We start from the raw sequence: 26,056 nt of genomic DNA, 5'->3' as shown, positions 1-26,056 counted from the left end.
GTCCCTTTGCCTCTCTCTGCTTCATCTTTTTTATTAAGTTTATTAAAACTAGTCAGATTATACTTTCTTATGGCACAGGCTGTGCTTGGTCCATTCATTATGGTTTCTTATCTTGGCAGGCAATCTGACTTGAACGGCAGCTAGTCCATTATGCACATATGAAGCCCATCACTCCTCCAGCAATGGCCAATTCATCAAACATTTATCTTTTGCCCTCTGAGCAGTGCGTCAATTTGCTTGTCAATCCTCAGCCTTGGTTGTTGTGGAAGATGGGAGAAAAATTACTTTTCTTTTCCCCCTTCTCACTGAACTCTAGTAGTCGAAATGGGCTTTACTCACTCTACAGGCTTGTTACTCCCCCTTTCTCTGTGCAAAAAAGGGAGAGGTCAGGTTACTATCTGAATTGCAGAGTGACAGATTGATCCAAGATACAGTAAAGCTTTCATTATGGCACTACCTTTGCACTTGAATTTGCTCATATTTCCATTATAATACTGTTTTTTAGAGGATTTATGAATAGGTTCTCAACTTGGCACGTGGAGCTGAGAGGAGCTTTAAAGAATACGTATGTTACAGCATTTTAGGTTTTGTTTGTTTGTTTTTAACCAGGCAGGCTTATATTTTGTAAACCCTGGCTTGTTCTTTTGCTATTTCTAATCATTTATACTTCCTTGAATTTTTTCAAGTTCAGGAAGTGGCAGTGTTTGCATTTTTTAAAAAATGTCATTTGTTTTATTAGGACTAAATTCAGTGTTAAGACTGAAGAAAAAAAGACAAATGAAGTGAGAGAAACTCACATCCAAGTTTTTCCTCTTCTAACCTTGTTATTCTTCATCTAATATCTTCAAGAAAGCCTAGCGGAAGGATGCTTAAGCCTGTACTGAGGAATATTATTGAAGTGATATATCCATTGAACTGCAGGGACTTCCTAGTGGTGGTTTCTCCAAAAAGCCCTTTGATAAAATATGAATGTGTAGTCACTTGCTCTTTGCTTGGTAATTTTTAGCTGTGTTTTGCAAACTGTATTTTGTAACATGATACTGATTCAATCATTAGATGACTAAAAGCTCATTTTCTGATCAATTTGGTGTTATTTTAAAATATTTTATATGAGTTACGTGAAAACTACCTTGCTGCAGGCTATAGTATTATGCCGATTGTCATTTTATTTAGATTTACACAAAATTGTAACAGTGATGTAATAAAAAATCTTGGCATATTTAATCCTAAAGATGTAATATAAAAACTTAAGTAAAAAGAAGCCTAATGGGATATTCTCTCGAGTACAGCTGTATTAAATACACATAGTGAAATCTGAGGCTTCAAGAGATTCAGTAGAAGAGAAACTGACACACCCTTCCCAGTCAGTCCGGTTGTTTCATGGTAGACTTAGGGCAGGAAAAGAAATGATCTTAGTTTTTTGGTTTTGATTTTTGGTAAGAGAGAATGGTGGTTAAATGACTGAATGGTTGACCGTAATATGTTTTTGTGAGCTTCTGAAAACTGTAATTGGGATTTGTAGTTTATTTCAGCAGGTAAATAATCCACCCGTATGGGACACAGCTGTTGCAGTTTATTTTAGCTTGAGGTTGCTATTTCTTCTAATTTCATTGCAAGACTTTGGACAAATAGGCTACACTCATCCCTCCCAAATGCATGTACTTCAGTAAGCCTCACCTGAAGGTCTGATTCACCTTCTGGAAGTGCCCATCTTTTGTCACTGGCTGCAGGGTGCTGTGAGTAACTTGGGCTTTTAAAGATGGATGAGATAAATCTATGTTTTTGTTTTTCAGATAATTGCATCATTTGAGGAGCTATTTAATAGCAAAAAATGCTTTATTTCCATTTTGAAACGTTGTGAACTTAACATTTAGAATACAGAGGGCCTCTTATCTCTTTTTGTCTGTTTATTGACTCTACATTTGTTTGTGTTTTCTTTGTGGTTTGAGGGTTGGTGGTGGCTTGGAGGGGTTGAGTAGTTTGGGCCCTTTTTATAACCAATGGAATTTGCTGCATAAGACTTGGAAGAGACTATAAAAATCAGATGAAGATTCTGGGTTTTCATGAATCCCCACCATTTTAATGTGCTTATACAGCTCTAGTTTATGGTTGTTGTGCAAGATGTTTTCATCCCAGTCTTTTTGGTAATAAGGTATCTCATGCAGTCTTGTATGCTTTCAGCGTATAAGGAAAGGGGAAAAACGAGCAATGGATATTCATGTTGTTCTACATCTGAAAGTTAAGTATGACCTTTATATGAAGAGACTCAGAAACTAATTGTAGATCCAGTTCATAACACAGGTTTAATCTTTTCTTATGAAGCTCTTTTCTTCCAAGGTATTTAATGATTCCACTCACTCCTTTCTTTCCGTTTTCTCTTTTGCTGACCAGGCTTGCCTTAAGTTTTTTTTGAAAGACTGCTTCCAGATATTTTCTACCTAGCAACAGAAAGCTGGAAACAGATTGACTGAAAGTGACGCCAAATGCTCCCTCTAGGTAGCCTGCAAAATACTAACATTCCATCTGATGTTAGACATTCCATGTTTTGGAAACATTGCTAAACTGTTCAGCAGCATTTTGTGATTCCTGTTTTATGACTTCTCTGGTCTAAATTTGCCCATACTAAAAGTTTTGGAGTTTCTTCACTTTCACTGGGGTGTGGGTTTTTTTTCATTTTTTTTTTGTTCTGCGTTGGTCCAGAAGTTGTGTCAGAACTGTCCATTACATACTCCATCTGTTTTCTTTTTGGATGTATTATCATTCAGATAAATGGGTATTAACACTGGGTAGGACTGCAGAAAATTAAAGCTATTATGCTTGAAGAGTGTAGAGGTCATTTTTTGATGCTGTACTTGTAGTTTATCTGCCATTACTATCTCTGTGTTCAAGAAATCCATAAACCTTTGATTTGCCCTATTTTTGTGATTATAATAGTGAGAGTGGTTTTCTTTTTGGTTTGTGGGGTTTTTTTGGTGTTTTTTGTTTGTTTGTTTGTTTTGTTTTCTGGAATTTGAACTTCATTCTATCTACTCCTTTCTTTAAAATGGGCTATTTATTTTTCTGTACTCACAGGTGAGAGGTGTGTTTAGAGCAGAATCTCCCAGAACAGGTTTGAGAGTGGAATTCTGACAGAGGCCTCAGCCTGAGGGAGGTTGCACAGAAGATTCACTGAACCCCTTCCACCATCAGAACAGAATTGGAAATAGCTCGGGTTTTCCCCTTTATTATTTGTATGCTATATTTCAGATTAAATGGAATTTAAAATTGAACAGGAATCAAAGCAAGTAAACCTGAAATGATGTTTTGCATTCCCAGGGAATTATGCAAGATCTAAACTTACACGTGTGTCTGTCTTATGTTTTTATATATATAGCATTTATTTATTGCTCTTTGTTTTGTTTTGGTGAGGTTAAGTCAAAGGACTAGAAGTCAGGAGCACTGGGTTTTATTTCTTGTCTCTTAGAAAATTGCTGGAGGTCACCTTTCGTTAGTCACTTAACCTCTTTCTGCTTTACTACCAAATGAGATTTTAAACTCAGCAGGTTTTTGAAGAGTAATTCATTAATGTTTAGAAAAAAATGCTTTGTGCTCCTTGGCTGGCAGGTGTTTAGAAATAGAAATTACATTTCTATTCTTTAAATACTGAAATTATCTAGTACTAGGGTTCTGGTGTTGATTCTACTCTCCTATAATCGGTTAAAACATGAAAGGCAAGAAAAAAAGGTGTTTTAAAGAGCTCTTGTTTGTAACAGCTCTGTCTTTAACTTCTGGTAATGGCTATCTCTTGTCAACAGAGTGCAAATCAGTTTCAAGGCTAAAGCCAAAATCTCTCATTTACATATTGTTAACTGCTCTCTCTTTTCCTGTTAAACAAGAGGAAAAAGTCATTAGATATGAGGCAGCTGTCTTATTAATGGAGGGGTGAGGTAAAATATGAGGAACACTTCTTTTTCAGCCCATACTTCTGAACAGCTTGTTCGTCTGGACAAGGAAAACTGCAGTGTACCCAGGTTTGTCCATTACTTGAGAGGCTTCTGCTTTTTTTCATTTATAAAATCTCATGTTTTCATTGTCACATATTACCTAAAGGAAGAGCTACTCTTTAGTTTCATCGTAACCAAATCCCTGTCTCGCCAGAGAGACCGTATGCAATAGTGTGGTTGACAATTGCCATGCATACGCATAGAGAAAAAAAAATCTCAGCCGTGACATTCCTTTATGATTAAAACTTTGTTACAAACCATGTATGAATTATGGGAAAGAAAGCTTGAAGAAATCATACTGATTAGCCGAAGGGTTGGATAAAATGACATTTCTGAGACCTTTGTATTCTAAAGGATTATTTACTGTCTGCTTACAGAACATCTTAAGTCGTTTTGCAGAGGGAGTCAGTTTCCTGTTTAGCGCAGTGTTTTTGTAAGCTAATGAGGGCAAAGCGTGAGCCATAGGCAATGATGCTGTGATATTAGCTGTGACAGGGAGCTTGATCATAATTATCTTAACGAGGATAGGGTTAATTACAGTGGAAATGTAAAGTTTTTTCTGTTTGAATGAGGCGGCACTGAATACGTTGTGATGTTTTGTCGGTTTGATGTGACTTTGGAAATTGCAATGGAAATCTCTTGGCAGCACTTGCTCTCCTCTGGGAGCAAAGTGTGAGCCCTGCAATGAGGTAACTGAGATGGTACCTGTGGGTGAGATAATGGGCAGCTTTCATGTCATTAGAGCAGGGAAAAGCAACCTGCAATACACCTTAGTGATGTTTATTAGCCTTTTGAAACTAGGGAGAACAACTGACTTGCCACTGCCCCTTCAGTGCTGGTTGAATTCTGGTGGTAAGATTGTGTTTATTTTAATGTACTAAGACAGGGAGACATTTTTTCTGCTGTGAACTATGAGAACACAGCACAGATTTAATTTTAGACTGGTTTTCTTTCTTGGGGGATATCCCTCTTTTTATACTTGTCTCTTAGGGTGTTTGTGCGTTTCTTGTTATGCTGTGTATCTATACACATGCCTTTCCTTTTCCTCATAAGGAAATACTTGCAGTACATTAATATAACTATCTCCCCCTCATTAAAAATAAAAATGCCAGTATTTTGTACTGATTTTTACTTCTGCCTCACAGAATTGCTTTCTGTGTAGTAATTCATGGTTGCAGTCCTTTCTTATCCCTCATCCGCAGATGGGAAATTGAGGAACGTAGAAGTTATGGGACTTACTGAAGTTTGCACCATAAAACCTATTGTGTGGATTGTGGTTAAAACTTCTAAATTGCAGAGTACAACTGCTAGGCAATATTTCCACATATATTATGATGGCAGAGATTGTTGCCTTGAATTTGGTAGCTAGTATCACTGAATGATAGCAAACACATTTTTTCCTTGATTGTTTCATTACCTACTGTCTTACCAACTTTATTTTGGTACTAGTGTTTACTTCTGTTTAAGATGAAAAAATAAGAATAGCAAAATAACATATGGCTGTAAATTTATGTTAATGGCTACACCCTCTCTCTGTACTGTGGCAACCCCTCCCATCTTCTGGACTCTGAATTTGGGTGATTAAATCACCAAGTGCACACAGCTCTGATGACATGAAAACAACAATTAATAAGCAAACCTCTGTGTAACATTGCTCCTTTTTAACTGAGCAGCTAATAACATTACATGGCAAAAATTATCAAAACCAGACAGGTGTAAGGAGATTTGCGCACAATTTTCTCTGCCTATCTATGAAACTAGTACCCTTGTGTTCAGCCCAGGCTTGTGAAAGAAAGGCTGTTTCAATAGGCAACTCCCTCTAGTGTTTCAAGGCCTTTTGTCCCACTTCATGGCTTGTCATTTTGTTTTATGCCTCCCCTGCAGCAGTTTTGGATGTGTGCTTTCTTCTCCTTGCCGGTTGCCAACCATTCGCTGATTCTCATGATAAGAGTATTATATTTGCATAACATAACTCAGGAACAATGTGTATTTTGATGCTGACACTGACCAGAGCCCAAGCAGAGCTTTTTCACAAAGGACCTACTAACATCCCATAAGGCTCTGTGATGTTGACAAGGAGGTGGCCTTCTCGGAACTCCTTTGGCAAGTCAAAGTCTTACATTGAAATGTGAGGTTTGGAAATAGTCCACTATTTATACAATAAAGAGTATTTAAGGGGAATTTGCTAAACTAGGTTTGTCAAATAAACTGAAATGAGAACTCATAACAGCTTGATAAACTCACTGCTACTTCCTCTGGGTTATTTTGCCTTTTAAAGGTACTTGGAGAAAAGCACTGTCTGAAATGTTTGCTGATCTCTCTTCTGATCTTGACTTTGGCAAAACCCAGCCTGTTGCGACCCTTTGCTGAAAGAGATAGTTTAATATGACATGCTAGCACAGTTCTGAATGGTGTACAGTTTACGTAGGTTGAATCAAGTTTTTTCAAAACAACTTGTTAAGGGCAAGTGCAAAAAGTGTGACTGTTACTGTGCTGGTTGCTTCAGTATAATGTTTATAAGATAAACGTTTGTTCTTTCAGCTTCAGAAATTGTAGTCTCAGTGCATTGTAACAATAAAGATATGCCATGGGGTGTAGGCGTGGCAAATTTTCTTCAGATCTGGGTCAGATTTTCTTCTGACCCAGCATCAGAATGGCATTAATAATAGTTGCACCTCCACTTCAGAACGCCAAGTCAACACTCAGTGAGTGCTTTGGAGTCATTGGACTGAAGTACATTGTTTCAGTGTTGTGCAAATGTTACTTGAATATTTATAGTTTAGCGTACAGTACTGAGTGTAAAGGTCACAGACTTGACTTTTAATTCAATTGTTTGAACCCTCTAACTATGGTTTATAAGTGATCAGTAAGTTGTATCTACAAAAGCAGTATCTTGTTTTTGTTGGACAGATGAATGTTAAATTGTCTAATTTGAAACCCATATACTTTCTAATAATAGATGTATTTTCATCCAGCAGTAGTGCCTGTAGAACTCTCTAACAGGGACCTTGGCTGTATTTTGATTGTTGCCAAAAACTGGGGGAAGGGTGAGGAAATCCTCTCAGTATAAATGTCATTGGAAACTGAATAAATAGTATAGACTGCATCTCCCTTATTCATCGTATTTTATAAAACAGCCAGGAGATACAGTGATGATCTTCCCACTGGTAGGCATAGTAGATCAGCTGTCAAGTCATGCAATCTCAGCATATCTTTTGGTGTCTGGTAGGTGAATGAGCTGTGAATGTGTGTCTGTGTGTATGCTGCATATACCATGTGTCTTAGTTGATTAATGTGTGTGGGTTTTTTCCTGTTGGAATGCGTGAGCATTAAGAATCGCGTTGGAATAAATGCTTTAACAAGGTACCAAAGTGTTCTTTTTAGTTTTTTCCCCCTGTACTTTGCTATCAGAGGAATGAATAACTCCAGAATCTTGTTTATTTACAAGCCATCATCTGCACTTCCATGTTGTGAAATGCTCCTTTTTAAAGCTTCTCTCTGCAGTCTGACCTTTGACTTAACAGCAGGACAGTAAGTTCTGAAAAGAAAGCAAATGCCTTTTCTGTCTGGACTCATTCTGTGTTTTATTTTGTAGAGAACATTTTATTTTGTTTGCAGGAACTTGAGAAGCAATTTAAGTGGTTAATAAAAAGGGGAAAAAAAATCCCTTCTCTGTTTCCTATTATTGCATGTAAGGTAACTGCTAAGAAATGATACTTGAAGTTGTATTTATTATTGTTAGCGGGGTATGATATTTCTTGGCAGAAATGATGGATGACAACTTAAATTTGTGTCCAGGGAATGAAGGTGAACTGTGACAGAGTTATTTATCTTGGGAATGGAGGTTAGGGTCAGGCGAGGCTGGGTGCCTGAAGGCACAAGACATTGACAAATTCATCCTGCAGGCCCCATATCTGAAGCCTTTTGTTTTGGATCCTGGCTACTCACTAAGTGACCCCCATCCTTCATCCTGCCAGCATGTGAAGGATGTGTTGCAGTGCCAGCACTCCCCTTGCCACTAATGCTTGTCATTCACTCTTCTGACAGGCCCAAACCAAAACTATTCCCACTCCTGAAAGGGAAGGTTAAAATATTTATTTCAGCTCATAATGGCCTCCCTGATTTAGTGGAGTATCATTTTTCCTGTTGCCTTTGTCGTTTGCAGGTCACTAGAAGGACTGAAAACATTCAGTTACTTGGAAGAGCTGATCTTGGACAACAATCTACTCGGAAATGACCTTCTGTTACCCAAGTTACCCCACCTCCATACCTTAACGCTCAACAAGAACCAAATATCCTTTCAAAGAAATACCTGCAAAATGTCAAATGAGTTTTATGTGTCAGCCAAATTAAAGTATGTGAAATATAGTTCATGTGCAGACAAAGCATTCTCTCGTTTGGCACCTGGAATACTTCATAGTAATTTATTATAGGTCATTCATAAATGAAATGCACCATTATATCTTTCTGTTGCTCCATTTTAGTGAGAGATCTAAGTTATGGCTCCGAAGAAATCTTTCTAATAGATAAAATAGAGAAAGAAAATAATGTCAGTGGTACCGGTGTGCAGCAGTTCCTGTCTTTGCTTGGGGTTCTGTTGCAGGCTGACCTCTAGTGGAATAGAGAGTGCAGTGAAACGCTATTAAGTTTTATACTTTCAATAGATCTTAAAATAATGAAGTAAAATGAAAAAAACAAAACAAAACAAAAAAACCAAACCACAACAAATAAATGCGGTACCTTACTCTATTTTAATTAAGTTGGTAATATGCACAATTTGGTAGCTGCTGTGGAACCGCAGCTGTAAAAGCAAGTCACTGTATTCTTGGTGTTCCAACTCTATAACTTAATATAAAATCCTGTCCAAATCAAGATCTTAACACATTGAAGTATTCAGATGGATGATGAAATCCATTCATAACCAATCAGGCACTTCTCATATGCCTGAAGATAGTGCCTGCTTAAGTTTATTCAGAATAAATATTTCAGCATTTGCCTAAGTACTCTGCTGAATCAGAGCCCCTAGTCTATAGATTTATAGATAATGGTCTGTAAAAACTAATTATGTGCAAGGACTGGACATGGCCTTGATTATTAAATAGTTTTGCCATACTTTGACCCTTCTGAAGATTTGAAGATGCACAATGTATGGTTTTACAAAAGTGAAAGGCAATCAGATTGTGGCCAAAAGGCCAACTGAGGCCTGCAGAGTCTTAGAGAACAGACCATGAAAGCTCTCTCCTTGTAGTTGCAGTGTGAGGACAAGGCTGCTCAACTGCAGGCTTTTATTACAGACAATGTAAACAGAGAGCAATTTACCTCCTACTAAAGCAAAATCCTCCTACTGAGGAGAATAAAAATAACTGCTCATTGTATGATTTCAGCACTTATTTTTGACTATAAATAAGCAAAAATCAGCAGAGTAACTTTTATTCTTGGGGCCTTGGAATTTTGCCAAGAGTGTCTCTTAAGCAGTAGCGCTCATTACTGTACTAGGTGTTTGGCTAGATTTCTGGTTAAATCCGGGATTCTGTGGGTTGGATTTGAGTAACTGGTCTTATGGCTTGCTGCCCTGGTAAAATCTGAGCTGGGCATGCTTTGATGAAGAATGGACAAGAATATTTTTGCTGATGCTGAGTGGTGGTATAGCTGGTGCAACATATCTCCTTCTGCAAAGCCTAAAATATAAATTTGCCGGTGAGACCCAAAAGCATGTGAATGTATTTGTTCCTTGGGAGGGTGTCAAGGAGGAGGTTTGCTCTTACCAAAAGGAGGGCAAGGTGTATTGAATCAGAACTCAGTGAACAAAATCAGAAGGAACAAGATCAGTGAACAAATACTACTGTCAGTAGTATGTTTTAAAGAGTTTCTGCTGGTCTCACTGACATATTTAAAATACTGTTGTCAAGTGAGTAAGCTCTCAAAGTCAATAATGTGATAAGAAGGATTTGAACTATCCTGGGATTTTTTAATTCAATCTTTAAACTGTGAACTTAGAGCATTGAGAGTATTGAGCTACCCAGGTGTCATGGTTTAGGGCTCGGCTTGTGGGGCTGGGCTGGCCACTAAATCCTGGACAGACGCTCTCTATTAACCCCTCTCCCCTCCCCAGAAGGGAAGAGGAAAGAGAATAAGGGAGAGAGACTTTATGGGTTGGAAAATAAGACTAACAGATTTAATGAAACAATAATACTAATACTACAGAATAATAATGTAAATAGGAAAATAATGAAATATATACAAATATGTACAAAACCAATATAAAATTGTCCCCCCACCCTCCCCCAATGACGAATACGTCACCAGAGGCACTGTGGAGCCGAGTCCCAGACCAAACTCAGCAGCAGGTGGGAGGAGGAAGCGAAGACACGAATCAGGATCAGCGGCAAAGAACTAGCAGGGTTCTGCTCAGACCTCGGCCTCTGCAGAATCAAGATGGATGGAAGGGTCCAAGATGGAAGAAGGGTCGAGACCCTTGTGATCCCTCGGCTTTATACCGAGCATGACGTATGTGGGATGGAATACCTCATTGGTCAGTTTTGGGTCTGCTCCCTCGCCCCATAGGTGCAGACATGGCACCCATGGTGAGACAACTGACCCTGAGCTTATCTTCTAGCAGCACTGTCTGGGAAAACAATGGCTTTAGTTTTAGCAAGTTCAGCCACTTAAAAGAGACTGAGCTCAAAAGTAAAATCACTACATAGAAAATTAGTTCTATTTAGCTCAAACCAGGGCACCAGGTTATAGAAATAATGTATACATTTTTTTATTTTGCTGCTAATATTTTAACAGTGAAGTTGCAGAAATGCTCATAAAACACCTAATGTATACAAACCACCCAGAGAAGAAATAACAACTGCTGTTCGTCATCAACATTTTGAGTGCTAGGGAGTAATGATCTCTTTTAGGGAAGACATAGCAGTCTTCAGAAGCATGGAGAGTTTCCAGATTACTCTCTTCAATGTGGATGAAAAAGGACTCCTTTGAGCTTGAATAACTTCTTTTAAGGAATGATTTCTCTATGTAATTATTTTTTTAAAATGTTGAAATACAAATGTACATTGAATAGAAGAATGAAATACATTACAGGAAAAATTGTTCAGTATACAACAGTAGCACTACAGAAAGGACGCAAGTGAGCAAAGAATACTGATCTGAAACAAAACTTTGACTGGTGGATTATTACCATGTATACATAAATATATACATATGGAAAAGAGAGAGAGATGAAAACAAACAAAGTCAAACTGGACCCTGTGAAAACTGGAATAACATGTAAAGTTTGAAACTCATGTGAGAGCTTTCCTGGATATCTCTTAACATTACTGTACTCTTTGCTATTTTTCTCCTTTTATTTTGGCTTCATTTTGATCCAGATCCTGTTTCAATACTTCTGATAAGAGCTTTCTACTCCTTTCGCATGGTTCATTTATTGTGTGGTGTTGTATGTGTAAATACCAGTTGGCCCCTTCTAACATAATGTCTGGATACAAATGTGAAAGCTTAACTCTAAATCAGGTAAATACTTAGAATAATCATCTAATATATTTTCTTCAACTAGTGGTTGCGTATTTCAGTTACAGTTAGGCAACTACCAATTTTTCTACTAGAAGTGGAAGAAGCAAAGTTAAAATTACTATTTTAAAAACAGTTTCAAAGTGTTATACCTAAATTTTTCTGTAATGTGTAATCTGTTAAAAAATGTTGTCCTAAAGTGCTTGAAGACCTAGAAGTCCCAGTCTGACCAGAATCTCATTATGTTAAGTGCTGAGAACTTGATGTTTAGATTGAGTGAATACGTTAAAGACATAAATTGTCTCCTATTATGCACAGATACCTATTTCCGCTACACAAAGATCTAAGTTGAAATGGTACAGCAGTCTTCCTGCATATGCTCCTGAGCTCTCTATGCCACAAATGCAGATTTGGTTAAATCTGAGTGTGGCTTGTTAGAGAACTGCAGTACCTGATAAGCCAAAAAACTTTCTTCTAGAATAAAGCATAGTTGAATTAAAAATTAAGTAGTGTGAATGCCTAATGCCAAATGTCTATGAAATAGGAAGATAGTCTTCAGTCCAGGGGATTCCTTATCCTGTTCTACAGCAGTGCTTGGACCAGTCCAACTCCAGATCTCAGAACTTTAAAAAAAAATGGCAATTTGCTGCTTTATTCTTGATTGTCTTTGTGTTGCCTTGGGAACCTTGAGCAACATGTGAGCAGAATGATGTTAAAAAAAATCCAAACAAAAAGCAAACTTTGAAAGAGAGGACATATGGTTTCAGGATATACCTCTCTAGAGAACAAGAAATATAATTTGATTGCAGGAATAGAAACATTTCTCCTTTTTCTCATGTTTGTCTACCAAGTAACATTGAAACCTGGTCCTGAAATCTGCAGCCTTGGAACCATGGGCTTTCTCAAATACCCTTAAAAGCACTGGCAACTCCAGCTATACACAGAAAGTATTTAGAATGCAGGAAGCTGTCCATGAGATGTATGGAATTGGTTAATTACCACCTGTGCTGCCCCTTTTCTTTCTTAAGTGAAATGGTTTTAAAGTCAGTGAGCAGAACCCTGTCTCCCTACCAGATAGGGTTGAAGCCAGAAAGTGGCATACAAATGACTGTGCATGACATCCTATTGCACATAGAGAAGGGGAAGATGTATATTTGCATATTGCAAGCTATTTCTGTGGTTATCCAACCTTGAAGACCTAGCACATTCTAATGGTAAAGTGTTTAGGTGGCAAAGATCTTTTCACACTGCATTCAGAGAAGAATTGTTAACTTCTGCTTCAAGGCTGTTTGCCTGTAGAATCACTTGTGATTGCTACTTCATGTCTGTGATGTATTTAATTGAAGCATATATTTCAAATGGGAATAAATATAGGTACCTTGCTCATTTATGACTCTGGTAGAAGTCCTGTCCAGCTGTTTTAATATTGGGTTGATTGCAGCACCTGCATGACAGTTGGTTAGTTGACAGAAGATTTCTGAATGACAGTTTTGGGTCTTTCTACATGGCAGTCTGGAATTCTGTGTGATATTTCTGATACTATTTGTGTACATATTTAAAAAATGTTTTTAATGTAAAACTGATTGCTCTTTACTTTGGTTTTTTTGCTTCCAAGAACTTTCAAAAGCTGTAATCACAGAAGGTCATTTACATGAAAAACTCTCCTGCAACTCTTCTGGAGAGGTCGGATGGCTAAAAATTTGAAAAGACTAAATACAAACTTTTTGAAAAAAAATGGTGTAGCAATTTGGAAAGCACTGAGAGAGAGAACAAGAGTGGTTACTTTTCTTATAATGTCTATGTATTTGAGTGTGTGACTAGTAAAAAGAACTGCTGTCAGAGGAAATGTTTACAGAAAGAAATTCCAGATTCTCTTGCATACTTCAAAGTATATACAAAAAAATAATTGAGTGCTGAGATAGGAAGTACCCATAAGTTTGTTTGGACATTTATATGTTAGCATAGCATTTGTATACAGTGAAATAGAATAACTTAATTTTGAAAATGTTAGCAAAGTTTCTGGTTTTGCATAGTTTTGACCAGCAGTTGTCCCTAAAGAACAACCGTGAACACGGATATATCAAGAATACTGGTAAAAAAGGAAACAGTATGGAGTTTGGGATGACCAGCATCAGTCTGCAGTACTTAATGCAGCTAGACCCTTATATTACCCCCTATAAAAAACATACAGTGTCTGTGCCCTGGAAATATACTGGAGGGACTAGTGAAAGCACACAGCTAAAGAGACTGTTGAGAATACGGAGGTCTGGAATAGTGGAACACATGAGACATCATCCAGTAGTTTCTGTGTGGATTCACATAGCTGCTCAGAAGCATAACAGAATGATCTTTTTACTTTGCTGGCTATCACAAGACACAGCTTAGCATCAAAATGGCTGTCCTTGTTAACTCAAAGAGTTTACAACTTTGACCTTGTTCAAATGTAATATTCCCTGGGGATAATTTAGCTTTTAATCACACCAATCCTTCCTTGGTAGTAGTCTTGAATACTGTGGAACTAATCTTTGAAGAGTTTGTAAGGAAACATGTTCCTGACTAGCACTAGAATTTTAATACACACTACATAATTTTCTACACAAGAAACAAACAATAATGTTATGAGCTTGCATAGACAGTTAATTGTAAACTGGAGAAGGAAGATGCATCATTTGCTTTGGGCTTTTTCTTGTTTTGGTTTTGTTTTTTTTTAAAACAAATTTCAAACAATAGACTGAAGTCTAAGTATTTGCATCACTGTTACATATTCACCTGGTGACCAGTGACACTGACTTCAGAAAGATCAGTTCAGGGCTGTTGTCGCAGAGCTTTAAATAAATAGATAAATTTTCACTAATGCTGTCCATGGAGTTAATTGTGACTTTCCTTTTTGGAGAGAATGGAGCTGAAATAGGTCTTAGAAATGGCAGGATTTTGCAGCTATTTGGCTCTGAGTGCACCAATATGACACTCCTTAGGTTGCAACAATAAACAATAAAAAGGAAGCTGGCAATAACATTTCAGATGTGCTTTTGATTTTCTCCCTCTGTATTTTCTTGGCATTGTTTTGGAAAGACACTACAATTTTTGTGGCATTGTGTGGTTCCAGTATTGTGATTAAAAGAAGTATATGAATGCTAATTAACTAAACAGGACTCTAGAAAGGCACCATGACTTATGACTAATCTCTGAGAAACACTTAATCATGAGAATTTTAACAGGTTATAATTTATTTTTTTCCTACATGCTTTGTAAAGAATAACTGTGGCAGTTGGATGGGGCTTCTTAGAAAAATAATCTGTACCTTCTGTTTTGTTTTGTTTTTAAGAGGGATGAGAAGGATTAGTTAAAGTCCTAAAGAACAGAAATTTTAATTATTTTAGTTGTTCTGGCACAAAAAAGTTGACTATGCTAAGCCACAGGATGGTTTGTTCTCAAGTGCTGCTGATGTCCTGTTTGGGCTGTCCAAGCCTGCAAAGCTTCAACTTTTCTGTGAATTAGTGACCACCTACTTTTGAGGTGATTATATCCAATCCTTGAGGTTTGTCCTGTGCACATGTTTCTGCTGCAGCTGAAATGGATATAATGCTAGAATGCTAAAATGAGTAAATGATAACAAAGAAGATCTGGGGAGTCTCACACAAAACTGCATGGTAACAGGTCTGTATGTGATTGCTGGTTGTGCTCGCCCGAGGTAATTTATAGAGGGGGGTGCATCTAAAAATCAACACTTAGATTTTAGATGTGAGATATTAGAATCTAGATACTAATTTCCAAGTTTGGGGAGATCTAGGTTCTTGAGATGCAGATTATCAACTACTGTTATTTACTCAAAACTCTTAGTGAATTTAGTGTGTCTCCCTTTTGCTTTCCATAGGGTTTTGATGTATACATTTACACTTTTTGCAAATCTAAGCTGCTCTTCATCATTACATATCTAAATATTGATATGTGCTTCTAAGTGCACATGGTCAGAAGGGAGATATAGAATACATGTCATACTCCTTGTTCAGCAAATTGTTGGGGAGAAAAGCTTCTACTCCAGGAAAAGTTCTACTGAATTGACAGGCAAAAGTTCTACGTTTAATCCATAGAAGAGCAAAAAGGAAGGTTTTTTGTGGTGTTTGGTTTTTTTATTCCCCACCCCACTTTCCTTTCCATAGGAAATAGCCAGATACAATCTAAGCCTTGTAATAGCTAACCCCTTGTATGTGGTTGCTGTTATGGAAAGAACTGTCTTTTGTATCAATAAACTATTTCTCTCAGGGAACCTTTTTGCAACTTAAGGAATCCTGCAAGAAATTAAGTGTTTCTCCTGGCTGAGGGAGGGTGCCAGATTTAAGCACTTTTCTAACAGTCTTAGGAAATTTTTAGAAAGCTGTTCATTTGAACATGTGTGGAAAAACAGTTTGTGACCTTCCCATCACAGTCACATACTTCCTGAAAGAGTCATGAAAGAGTTTATGTATGAACTTGAGGTCCAGATCTGAGAAGACGAGGATTAGCACCAAATTTTGATTGGGAATTCATCCTGACTAACAAAGAAGATTTATATCATACCGTGTTACAAAAAGATGATTTTTCTTAGGTTCTAGTTGATTACTTACTGGCATATAGCATTCCATACTGTGACTTTGCCAAATCAAAAGTTAGCATTGTTAGCTTTTAAATTAATTCATAGAACTAATATAAACCCCTCATTTTTCTCACTGATGATAAATATTTGAGTATGATTCCTCAGGCCTTATGGGACAGAACATTAACTGTGAGTGTAGATACATGGATTTTAATATATTAAAATTAGTAATTGTAGCATGATGTTTATATATGTTTGGAAATAAAAGAAAAAATAGGCTTACAGAAGGAAGACCACATTTTTAACAGTGAAGCTGCTTTTTCCATTCTGTGTTGCTTCTGTTGCCCTTAAGATATTGAGGTGAAGAAATAAAGTAAATTCCATCAGCTAAAAATAACACTGATAACAGAAACACATAAATCAAGTATAAATAATAGCAACATAACTGAACTGAGGATTTAAAACAATCGTTGTGGTCTCTAACAGTAAGAGTGGATAGAAATAGAGCAATGAAATGCCTTTTAATAGTTTTGAATAATTATTACTATTGTCTACATCAGTCAATTTTTAAACGTTGAAAAATTTTTACATGCATATGCATGGCATCTCTTTTGAGAATTGCGACTTTTTCTTTGCATGTGAATTGAAGTAAATAAGAAATAGTTCGAGTCTTAGAGACTGTCACACTATAACAAAATAATTTGCTGTATTTGATCAATCAACAGCATGAAAATGGTTGAATATTGTCGTTATGCTTAAACTTAAGTTGTGATTTCCAATATGGCAGTAGTTAAAAGATAGTTTAACCCTTATTTACTTGTTTGTTTTTATATAGTTTACAGTATCAAAACCGTATCATCATTATTTATGTTCTGAGGAATATAGTTGAGTTAAAAAGCCTCATGAGCAAAAAAATATAAGGCTATTTTAATGAAAAATTTTACAATAATTTAAAGCTTTTTATATAAAATAATTGTAACATTGAAGACGTTAATTTGCTCTTAGTGAAGCATTAATTCACATATACTAATTGAGTGGTAGTTAATGTGTTGCTGTGGCACTCAAAGCTGGGAGTGGAAGTGGGTTGTTGTGGTTTGACTTTTTTTTTTCTTAAACTCATTTTCCAGTGGACTGAATATATTAGTGATGAATGTGCTGTGAAACTAACTGTTTGTTTCCATGCTGGAAAAGTTTCATGGCTCCAGCAATTGCTAGCCATTTTACCACACAGCATCCATCATTTTGTCAAAGTTTTAATGTTTTGTAGTGAACCACCTAGGAAAGAAAGGAGGCAAAAAGAATGGCAAAACAGCAAAATTCTTTCATTCCATGCCAAAAAACTGACTGAAGTTTATCCGTGTTTGTGCTCGGAACAATTAATGTGACATTTTCCCGAATGCCATACTAAATTTGATTGTCAGTTGTTGAAATGTATGTTTAAATCAGCAGTGATGTAACTCTAAATGCTTCTTTCATTAATGTAATTGAATCCTTAATCCACATCCTTTGACACATAACAGAATTAGAAAGCCTTTTGGATCATTTGGCTGAAGTTGTGCCCTCACTACAGTATCTGAGTTTGCTTGGAAACATGGCCTGCCCAAATGAACTGGTCTGCAAAGAAAAGGATGAAGATGACTACCAGAGGTACAGGTGAGTGTTTTCACTTGTATGCATGATAAGGTATGTCAGTTTTGTTTTATTACCAGAAAAATATTGAACCAAAACCAATTCAGGATCTCAAACAAACTTCAACTCTGTTCTGAAAGCATTGTGACGTATTTGGCTATGAAACATTTGGAAATTTGAGTAACCCCATTTCAGCAAGATCACTCTCAGGAACCCTATTTCAATAAATATTTCAGCACTGAATAGCACATACTTGAGTTGGGCAGGTGTGCTCAGGATTTCCTGAATATGGGGGCTCATATGTACCTACTTATGGCCTTTCCTCCTTTAATATCAAGGTAAGGCAGTATTTACATACACTAAGGGTGACAGTCAATTAAAAAAAATTCACTACACTCATATAGCCAGTTGCATTGTCTTCTGCTAACATTCGATTATGGTGATGAGTTTCTTCTACTATCGTTATTAAGGCACTATTAAAGAACACAGAAACAAGGACTCCTCCTATATTATGTTGCTTTACTCAGAGCAGTTAGTGTTAAGATTCGAATAAAAAGACCCTAAACTATTTCTCTAATGTAATTTTAATGAGTAATTTTAATTGTAATGAAAGGTCATCTGGAAATTATTGTGGAAGTCTGATAAAATACTGTATGCCCAACTGAAATGTTGCTAAAAGTGACAAGGGTTATTTTTAAAAAAATAAAAATACTCGTGACTGATGAGTATATATCTAAAACTCTGCAGAATATCTGCTGAAGTGACATAATTTTCAAAGCTATAGCCTTTAGGCAAGTGAGACATTGATTATTATAAATACCCCAACATTGGATTTCTCTTTCCTTAGTCACATGTGATACAAGATTTCAGCCTTTGTGTGCTGGCATTTTTTACATTGGCTTAAAATGGCTGTCTGAAGCAAGTCAGAACCAAGCTGCACTGGTCAGCTGCTGACCTTGCAAAGCCTGAGCTTACTTTTTATTAGGATGTCACCCACAGTATTCAGAGTTATATAATAAAACTCTGATTTTATCTTCATGTAATCCAAACTCTGTTGTAGAAGTTAGTATAAAACAATACAAAGTGATGAAGTCTAAAAGCAGCTTTATTGGGAAGTGGCATGAATTTGACACATCTGTTATTGCTCATAAATGCTCTTGGTTGAAACCGCAGCAGAGTTGTCCCAGATATGCATGTACTTTTTTATTTGTTCCAAATTTTTGAGAAGGATTTCAAGTTTGTCATTAGTGTAAAGACTTTCACCTTCTACCAGTTCAACTTCTGAATTCAGATTAGCTGTAGCACTTTTATATTTACCGGGTAGAGCAACTTAGATTTAATAAAATATTTTCCCATTTCTTTCACACTTAAGTGGAAGGTATGCCTACTATCCAGCTTATGAGAGTCTAATAGTGCTGTCTCTATGTAAATTTATGTGGCATTTGCACTAGAGAGTTGCTTAAAAAATGAATGATATTTCTACAGTTTACTGTTTTTCACTTTAAGTATGTTTTCTGACAATATGTCTCCTATTAATCATTTAAGCCAAAGTAGTATGTTAAAGGAGCCATTCAGAGTCAAGAACCTATGGTGCATTTAGTGCTGTCTGAAAAAATTCTTTATTGATTGACATCCTCTGTGGTTATGTGATGTAATATTTATAATATGTCACACAGCCATACATCAAAACAAGCAAGTCTGTTGTTTCATTTCAATGCAAAATGTTGATTTCAGGGAGGTCAAGGTACTTTTAGGTCACATCGTGGCAAACCACCATGTCAAAGTGGGAAGTGATTGTATTTTGCATCTGCTGGAAATTGCAATATTGCTTCCATTTTCTTTCCCCTCAATTTTTCAAAAACCTCAAGTATTTTTTTCTGTGTAAACAAGGTTAATTAAAGCTTTTTAAAGTACAAAGAATGGACTTCTAATTAGTTGAATGATTTATGGTTCTGGTGCTGTAATGAAAGTTTCCTGATCCTTTTCCATAATTATTTGTTACATTTTAAGAAATGTGTTTGCAAGAAAAAATTAGACTCAAAACCAAAAAGTATTCATCCATCCATCCATTGATCGATCTATCTATCTTTAAGGGAATATATTCACCTACATGGTGGAACTGATTAAAAATACTCTGCTAATTTTACTCTAGATTTGACTATATGTTCTGAAGCATCTTGAACACAACTTTTTTTTCCTTCCCCCAAACGTACAGATTTATCTCACAGTTTTAACAACAGCAAGCTCTTCTAAGTGACAAAGTACTTGTATTTTATCAAATGTATTGCTTCAAATCTCAAAAGTAAACAGTTGAAATAGCCAGTTTCAGCATTTTTTATGGCTTGAAGTAACTTTTTTAATAAGATGATTTTTTTTTTTGGAGAAAATTTGTCACACAGAAAGCATGAAAAGATTGCATTTCAGTGAACCTGAATTATGTAAACATTTTGCTTTGCTATAAACTTTAACTGGTTGTGTTTTGTTCTGAATAGGAATTTCTTTTTTTTGTAAATTTTTGCAGTGGCCATTGGAACCACAGCTTCATTTTTCATTGAGCTTTAATTTCATTCCTACTGAGTTCAATTAGAGTTCAGGCTATTTAATTCCTGAACCAGAAAGAGAAAGGCGCTAGAAATCAAAGCTTTGCTTAATCTTCTCATTCCAACAAACTGAAAAGATCTGTAAACCCCCCCAGAATATCAACCTTAAAAAAATGTGGAAACTAAATTTTATAAAAACTCAAGCTCCAATGGTTTACTGTGATAGAGGTAACAGAGATAAAAAGTAATATTGCATCTTCTAAAACTAATTAGTTTTTATCATAAATACTTGGAAAATGTATAAAACACTGCTTTTTTCAAGAAGTTACAATCAGGTTCCTCAGATGAGTCATTGGTATACCATTTCTATCCATTTCAATACAAAAATGTTTCCTTAGTTTTTCATTAAGAGTGAGTTTTATACAAAAACTTTGTTGTGGCTTTTTCTCAAAATGGTTACTTTTTTCCAAGAAACATGGTAATGTTTGAGTGGGATATTTTTTTAGAAAAAGAAAAAAAAGAAAACTATTATTTCCATCCCTGCTACTCCTCCTTACCTTTCAAATGTGTAGAAGAACAAATTGATAAAAATATTTCTATGTATCTTATTGGAATTTTTGCTTGTTCGTGAAATGAAAATAGAAAGTTCCCTTCTGTGGTATTTTTATAAACAAACTTGCTTGGTTCATTTTAAAAACTCATGCTTTTTTCCATTATTGTAAGATGGCTTTAGTTTCTTTCTGTAAAAAAAAATAAAATATTGTGCTATGAGTTCTTTTTTTGTTTTATCTTATATTTTTAAGCTTTCTGTGTTTAGGAGGTGATATTTTGTAAAGGGATATCTTGGGGGTGAGGCAAGGGAAAGCAGAATATGTAAAATATAATTATGATAGGAAGGATTTAAAAGCTTTTGACTCAAACAGGAAGAAAGACTCACAGAAAAATAGCTTGCAAAACAGCGCGTGTTCTAAAATAACCTTTTCTACAATCTCTACTTTGAAGATAGCATGAAAGCAAAGGTCATGACCTGGAGATCAAAGTAACAGGAGTCAACACAGTGGAAGCTGGTTGCTTCTCTTGTACCCGCACTTGGTCAGTCCTGTGGGTGTATTGTTTGCAGTGAAAAGTTCAAACGTGGTGTTACTGAACTGTGAAAAATCATCTGGGTCAGAATGTATTACAAAGCACTTGCTAATGCTGCAGGTGACCTCACCTATTTTCATTAAAGCGATACGATTGTGTAGGATGTATGCCATGTGTGAAGTTTTCAGTGCTGGTTCATTCTTCTTTGCTCCTTATTGACATTTCCTGGAATGATGCATTCATTAAGTGCTGTTGACATGGAAACAAGAGCAAGTGGAAACAAATGGCAGAGTTTATTTTAAATTAGCTTAAAAGTACATATACTAGATATGCTATCTTTGGCAGGGAGAGCAAATGGTGGTAACCTTATGAAGTCCTCTTAAGATATAACAGCAAGAAAGAAAACACATGCATTTTGCATGGATTAACTTTTCAAGCTAAATCAACTATTCCCATCCCACAGGTTTGATTTTGTGAAATGCTGGGTCCTCTTGTAGCATTTTCAGTTTCCTTGCAGTTTTGTTTTGTTTTATTGTAGTTTTGTTTTGGTTTAGTGTTTAGTGGGGGGTGGTTATTTATTTTTTTTAACTGAGACAGAACCTACTCATCTACCTTAAGTAGTCTTGTTACTGAGTTTGGATGGTAATATAAATACATATTCAAGAAGCAGTAAGAGACTAGAAGTCCTCACTCAGTAATGCTAATATTGGTGAATGTACTGTCTCTCTCTTAGCAGGAGGGATAGAAGTCTGTGCTACTTCTGTATATGTTCTTTTTGTACTTCATGAGATGATTAGGGTATTCTGTTATGCCTGTATGATGTAATAATCTATGCTATTTCACTGTTGGTGTGAGGCCTTGTCATTTGTGCAGTATCTGGAAGAAAGAAAACTGTGTTTGACAGATAGTTGGCCACACAACTTCCACCAGAGATTAGCAACTGTAAAGATATATAAACTAGGGCTATTATAATGTTTTTGTTCAGCCAAATAAATTGAAGTCCATAATACACACATTTGCCCATACTAACACAGTAAGTCAAAACATAACTATCATTACATATATAGAGAGATATTTTTCCAATTCCTAAAGCTGTTTGCTACATTGAAGTAGATCAGAGGATGTTGAAGTATAAGGAGGTGGTCTGGGTTTCTGAGTGACTTGAAAGCCCCTCAGAATTACAGGGTCACCACCAGGCAGTGCCATGGCTGCACAGAGGCTATGTGATCCTCTAATGTACCTCATGTCAACATGGTGCCACCTATTCTGGAAGCTGTTGGTTTATCACCTGGCTTCCTTATCTCTGTATTGAGGAAGTTTTGTTGCAGATGCAAATTCTGCAGCCAGCTACATGCAGTTTGGTGGATTAAGGGTTAAGGGTACAGGGTTAAACTTCTTGGTGATGCAGAAGAAACAATTACTGGTGATAATCTAGTTCAGTGTCATATTCATGTTTGCTCAATTCTTCTGTTTGGTTTTTTTTTATGTTTTCATCTCTCCCCATTGGAATGCTGATGTAACTTTGCCAACTTCAGGTTATTTAGTATTTCTAGTTTACAATAATGTAACTGAGAGCATAATCGGCCCTTCAAAGTTTGAAATAGATATGTTATTTTTATGTTCTGTGATTGTCAAAGAAGGGAAATACAATAGCACAGAAAATAGGAAAATAGAAGTAAACACTTTCTGAAACAAGGAGAGTGTTGCAGTTATGATATGGGTAAAGCTAGGTATTTCTGCATTCTTCTGGGCAAATATTTCCCAGTTTCTCTATCCAAAATTAATTTTGTGATTAAACTTAAATATTGATGGATATAATACAGTTTTATATTCCAGTTTTTGTTAATAAAAGTACAAAATAAAGGATATACAGAATCTAGTTCTTATCATAGCCTTTCACTAAAGGTTTAGTGGAAGAGTTTATTTTCTCTGAAACTTTAGCATATACAAATTTACTATATTTTTTTGTAGCAGAAGGAGGAAAAAAAAACAACAAAACAAGCCCAAAACATTCTTTTCCCAAATTATTTATTGCCACTTTTAAGATTTTCTTATAGTGTGGCTCACGGGTGATGCCATTATCTTTCAGTATCAGAAGGCCAACCATGTTCTACAACTTGTCTGCTTTTCCAAGGGAGGTAATAAATGAATTGAGGCCCTTAGATGCTATGATATTATGTAATTTTGTTGTTATGGTGTTCACAGCTCTAGAACAAAAATTCCTAGAACTGTTTAGTAATAGGAAAAGGTGGCGTACCAAAACTCATTAAAACTGAAGGATTTTTTTATGCCTGATCCTAAATGTATACTAAAAAAATAGATCAGAATGAAAGTGCACAGTATCTATTTAACAAAAATAAGGGGTTGACATAAAAGTTATTTAAACCTATATGTTTTGCATTAGGACTGACAAATTTATTGCACATTTTTTAAATAGATTTGTTCCTTTCTTCCATGTGATTCTTTAAAAAATGCTTACGTGTTCTCTTTGAACCCTTTTGCTTTACCTGTGAAACTTTTTCTAAGTCTACATGGACAATCACTGATTTTTGGGGGGTAAGGAAATAACCCGAGGACTATGACTTAAGTAATGACTGCTACACAATAGAGAACTAGAAACTTACACAGAATGTACCTGCAAGGTAACCAATAGGTCTTAGTTTCCCTGTTTGTAAGTCAGAGTTAAGATGATAAGTCTGTGATTCATTAAAGGCTGTAGAGTGAGTCAGTATCAGAGCCAGTATTTTGGTATATAAAAACTACGATCATGTATTGTTTAATAAATAGCAATAGCTGATTTCAAAGCTGTCTTTGTTCTGTCCCTTTCTGAACTCCAACATGTTTCTTCAAAGGAAGGCTTTGCCGCACTGAGCTTTTGCCAATGTCAATAGCAGCTGAATCCCAACCTCGCTGCTTTCCTTTGCAAGTGCCCGTTCAAGCCTGTCCCTCTTTTCCAATATCTTGACAGGTGTAAAACTGTGTCTATGTAAAAATTGTTAAAATAATACTAATCACATGCAACACTTACAAAGTCAGTAAATGAATTGTTAATCTTTATTGTAATTTTCATTTAACTAAGACTGAAATAACATAAAATGTGATATTCTCTGGTCTTTTTCCACCTCTGAGTGTTCCTGTTTATGTGTGATAGATATGTGTTATTAGCTTATTTTCACAGGACTCGTGGCACTGGGAGTCAATGGGGGAGATGATTAAAGACAAAAGAAGATTCAACTTTACTTACGTAGTTCATTTCCTTAATCCATCACAAATTAGAAGATCAGTTTGCAGTCAGTGATAAATGGATCTCTAAGCACCTTCCTTTTGGCTCTGTTTTGTTGTTTTTTGTTTTGTTTTGTGTTTTCTCTCTCTCTCTCTCTCTCTCTCTCTCTCGGGCTTACCTTTATGCTCATCACTGAAGATAATAACCTTTTTTCACACCACTGCAAAGATGTTAAAACCCAGTAACAGCAGTCTCATAGCACATGGAGCAGTGCTAAGTTTCAAAATGATTATAAAAAACCCAACCCTTCTAACCTAAAATAAACCTTTCTAAACTTAGAATGTAAAATTTAGATGGATCTTCCTTTATTAAACAGCATTCTCTTAACTAGTGATTTTACGAGTCTAAAACAGGTGCAATTTGTCATGCAATTTATTGGTCCTAGTACCTGCCATAAAGTATTTTATGATGGCTGCATTCTGTGTTATTAGTAGCTGTCTTTTTCTGCAACCATTGGTGTTTGATAATAGTCTTAAAACACCCAAAATTACTTACCTGCAAGCAACATTCCAGATAGTCCCTGTTGACAGTTTGAATAAGTTTAGTGCCCTTTTGTTGTACTTTACCTTCAAAACAAACTGATTGAACCATCAATAGCTCCTGAAAGCTGACAGAGGCATGTCATCTGGTCTAACCCTCTGATAGTAGGTTATCTGTGGGAGTTAACCTCCCTGCATTGTTAACTGAAATGTTTTATGTACTATGCAACTTTAGGATGCTGCTGTGATAACCTTAGTAACTAAGTCATACATCACAGTAAAGAGATTTTGTGCAACAAATAACCCTGGATTAAATTTACAAGGGTTGAATTGTTATTGTAAAGTGTTCATTCCAGGGCTTTGGTAATCCTTTCCTGTATTTTTTTATGGCAAACTTGTGTTACATTTAGATTGAAGCTGCATCTTCATATTTCTTGCTCAGATATAGCCAGGAATACTGATAGATTTCTTCAGCCATTTAATAAAAAAAAGTATTGTGTTTTTTTCATATAATATAGCTTCTCTTTATCCCACATTTAGTAAAAAGGATATGAATAAATGGGATTCTATTTTTAATCACTTTTTAAAAGAGTTGATCACTGATACACCTTTGTTCTACTGGTGGGATAACCTTTATGGTGATTTTTAATATTTGCTCCCCCTAAGGAGTGCAAGTTTGAAAAGAGGAATAAATCAACCTGTGATTTGTGGTGTAGTTTGCTGTTTATTTTACAAGGGTAGAGTTTTTTGGTTTTTTTTTGGAATTGGCAAGTACTGGTGCTAATTCTGTTTTTTGAAGTGCAGTCAGGATAACTTAAAAATACAGAAATACATTTGTATCAAGGAATGCTATTATAATTTTAAGCTCTTTTGAAATGATTGAGAGACTGACATTAGGGCTGTGATCCAAAGTCAGCATAGATGACAGTGCTGTCTTAGTCTGTTGTCATTTTTCTTGCAGCCTGCTTTTC

At 36.0% G+C, this 26,056-nt stretch overlaps 1 protein-coding gene across 1 annotated transcript in view; it reads left to right on the top strand.

Moving 5' to 3' along the window:
• Positions 1-26,056, top strand: part of LOC104540358 (chromosome unknown open reading frame, human C10orf11) — a gene marked incomplete at its 3' end in the record, with an annotated part of 36,668 nt that overhangs the window by 8,984 nt on the left and 1,628 nt on the right. The window contains exons 2-3 of the mRNA XM_010184155.1: positions 8,111-8,275; positions 17,585-17,724. Coding sequence (XP_010182457.1) covers positions 8,111-8,275; positions 17,585-17,724 — 305 coding nt within the window. The remainder of the gene's footprint in view (positions 1-8,110; positions 8,276-17,584; positions 17,725-26,056) is intronic.

This window comes from Mesitornis unicolor, unplaced genomic scaffold, assembly GCF_000695765.1.
Source record: "Mesitornis unicolor isolate BGI_N332 unplaced genomic scaffold, ASM69576v1 scaffold8275, whole genome shotgun sequence".
In the NCBI taxonomy this organism is placed as follows: domain Eukaryota; kingdom Metazoa; phylum Chordata; class Aves; order Mesitornithiformes; family Mesitornithidae; genus Mesitornis; species Mesitornis unicolor.
Note: the sequence above shows the minus strand (reverse complement) of the source record. Positions and strands in the feature narration are given on the sequence as shown.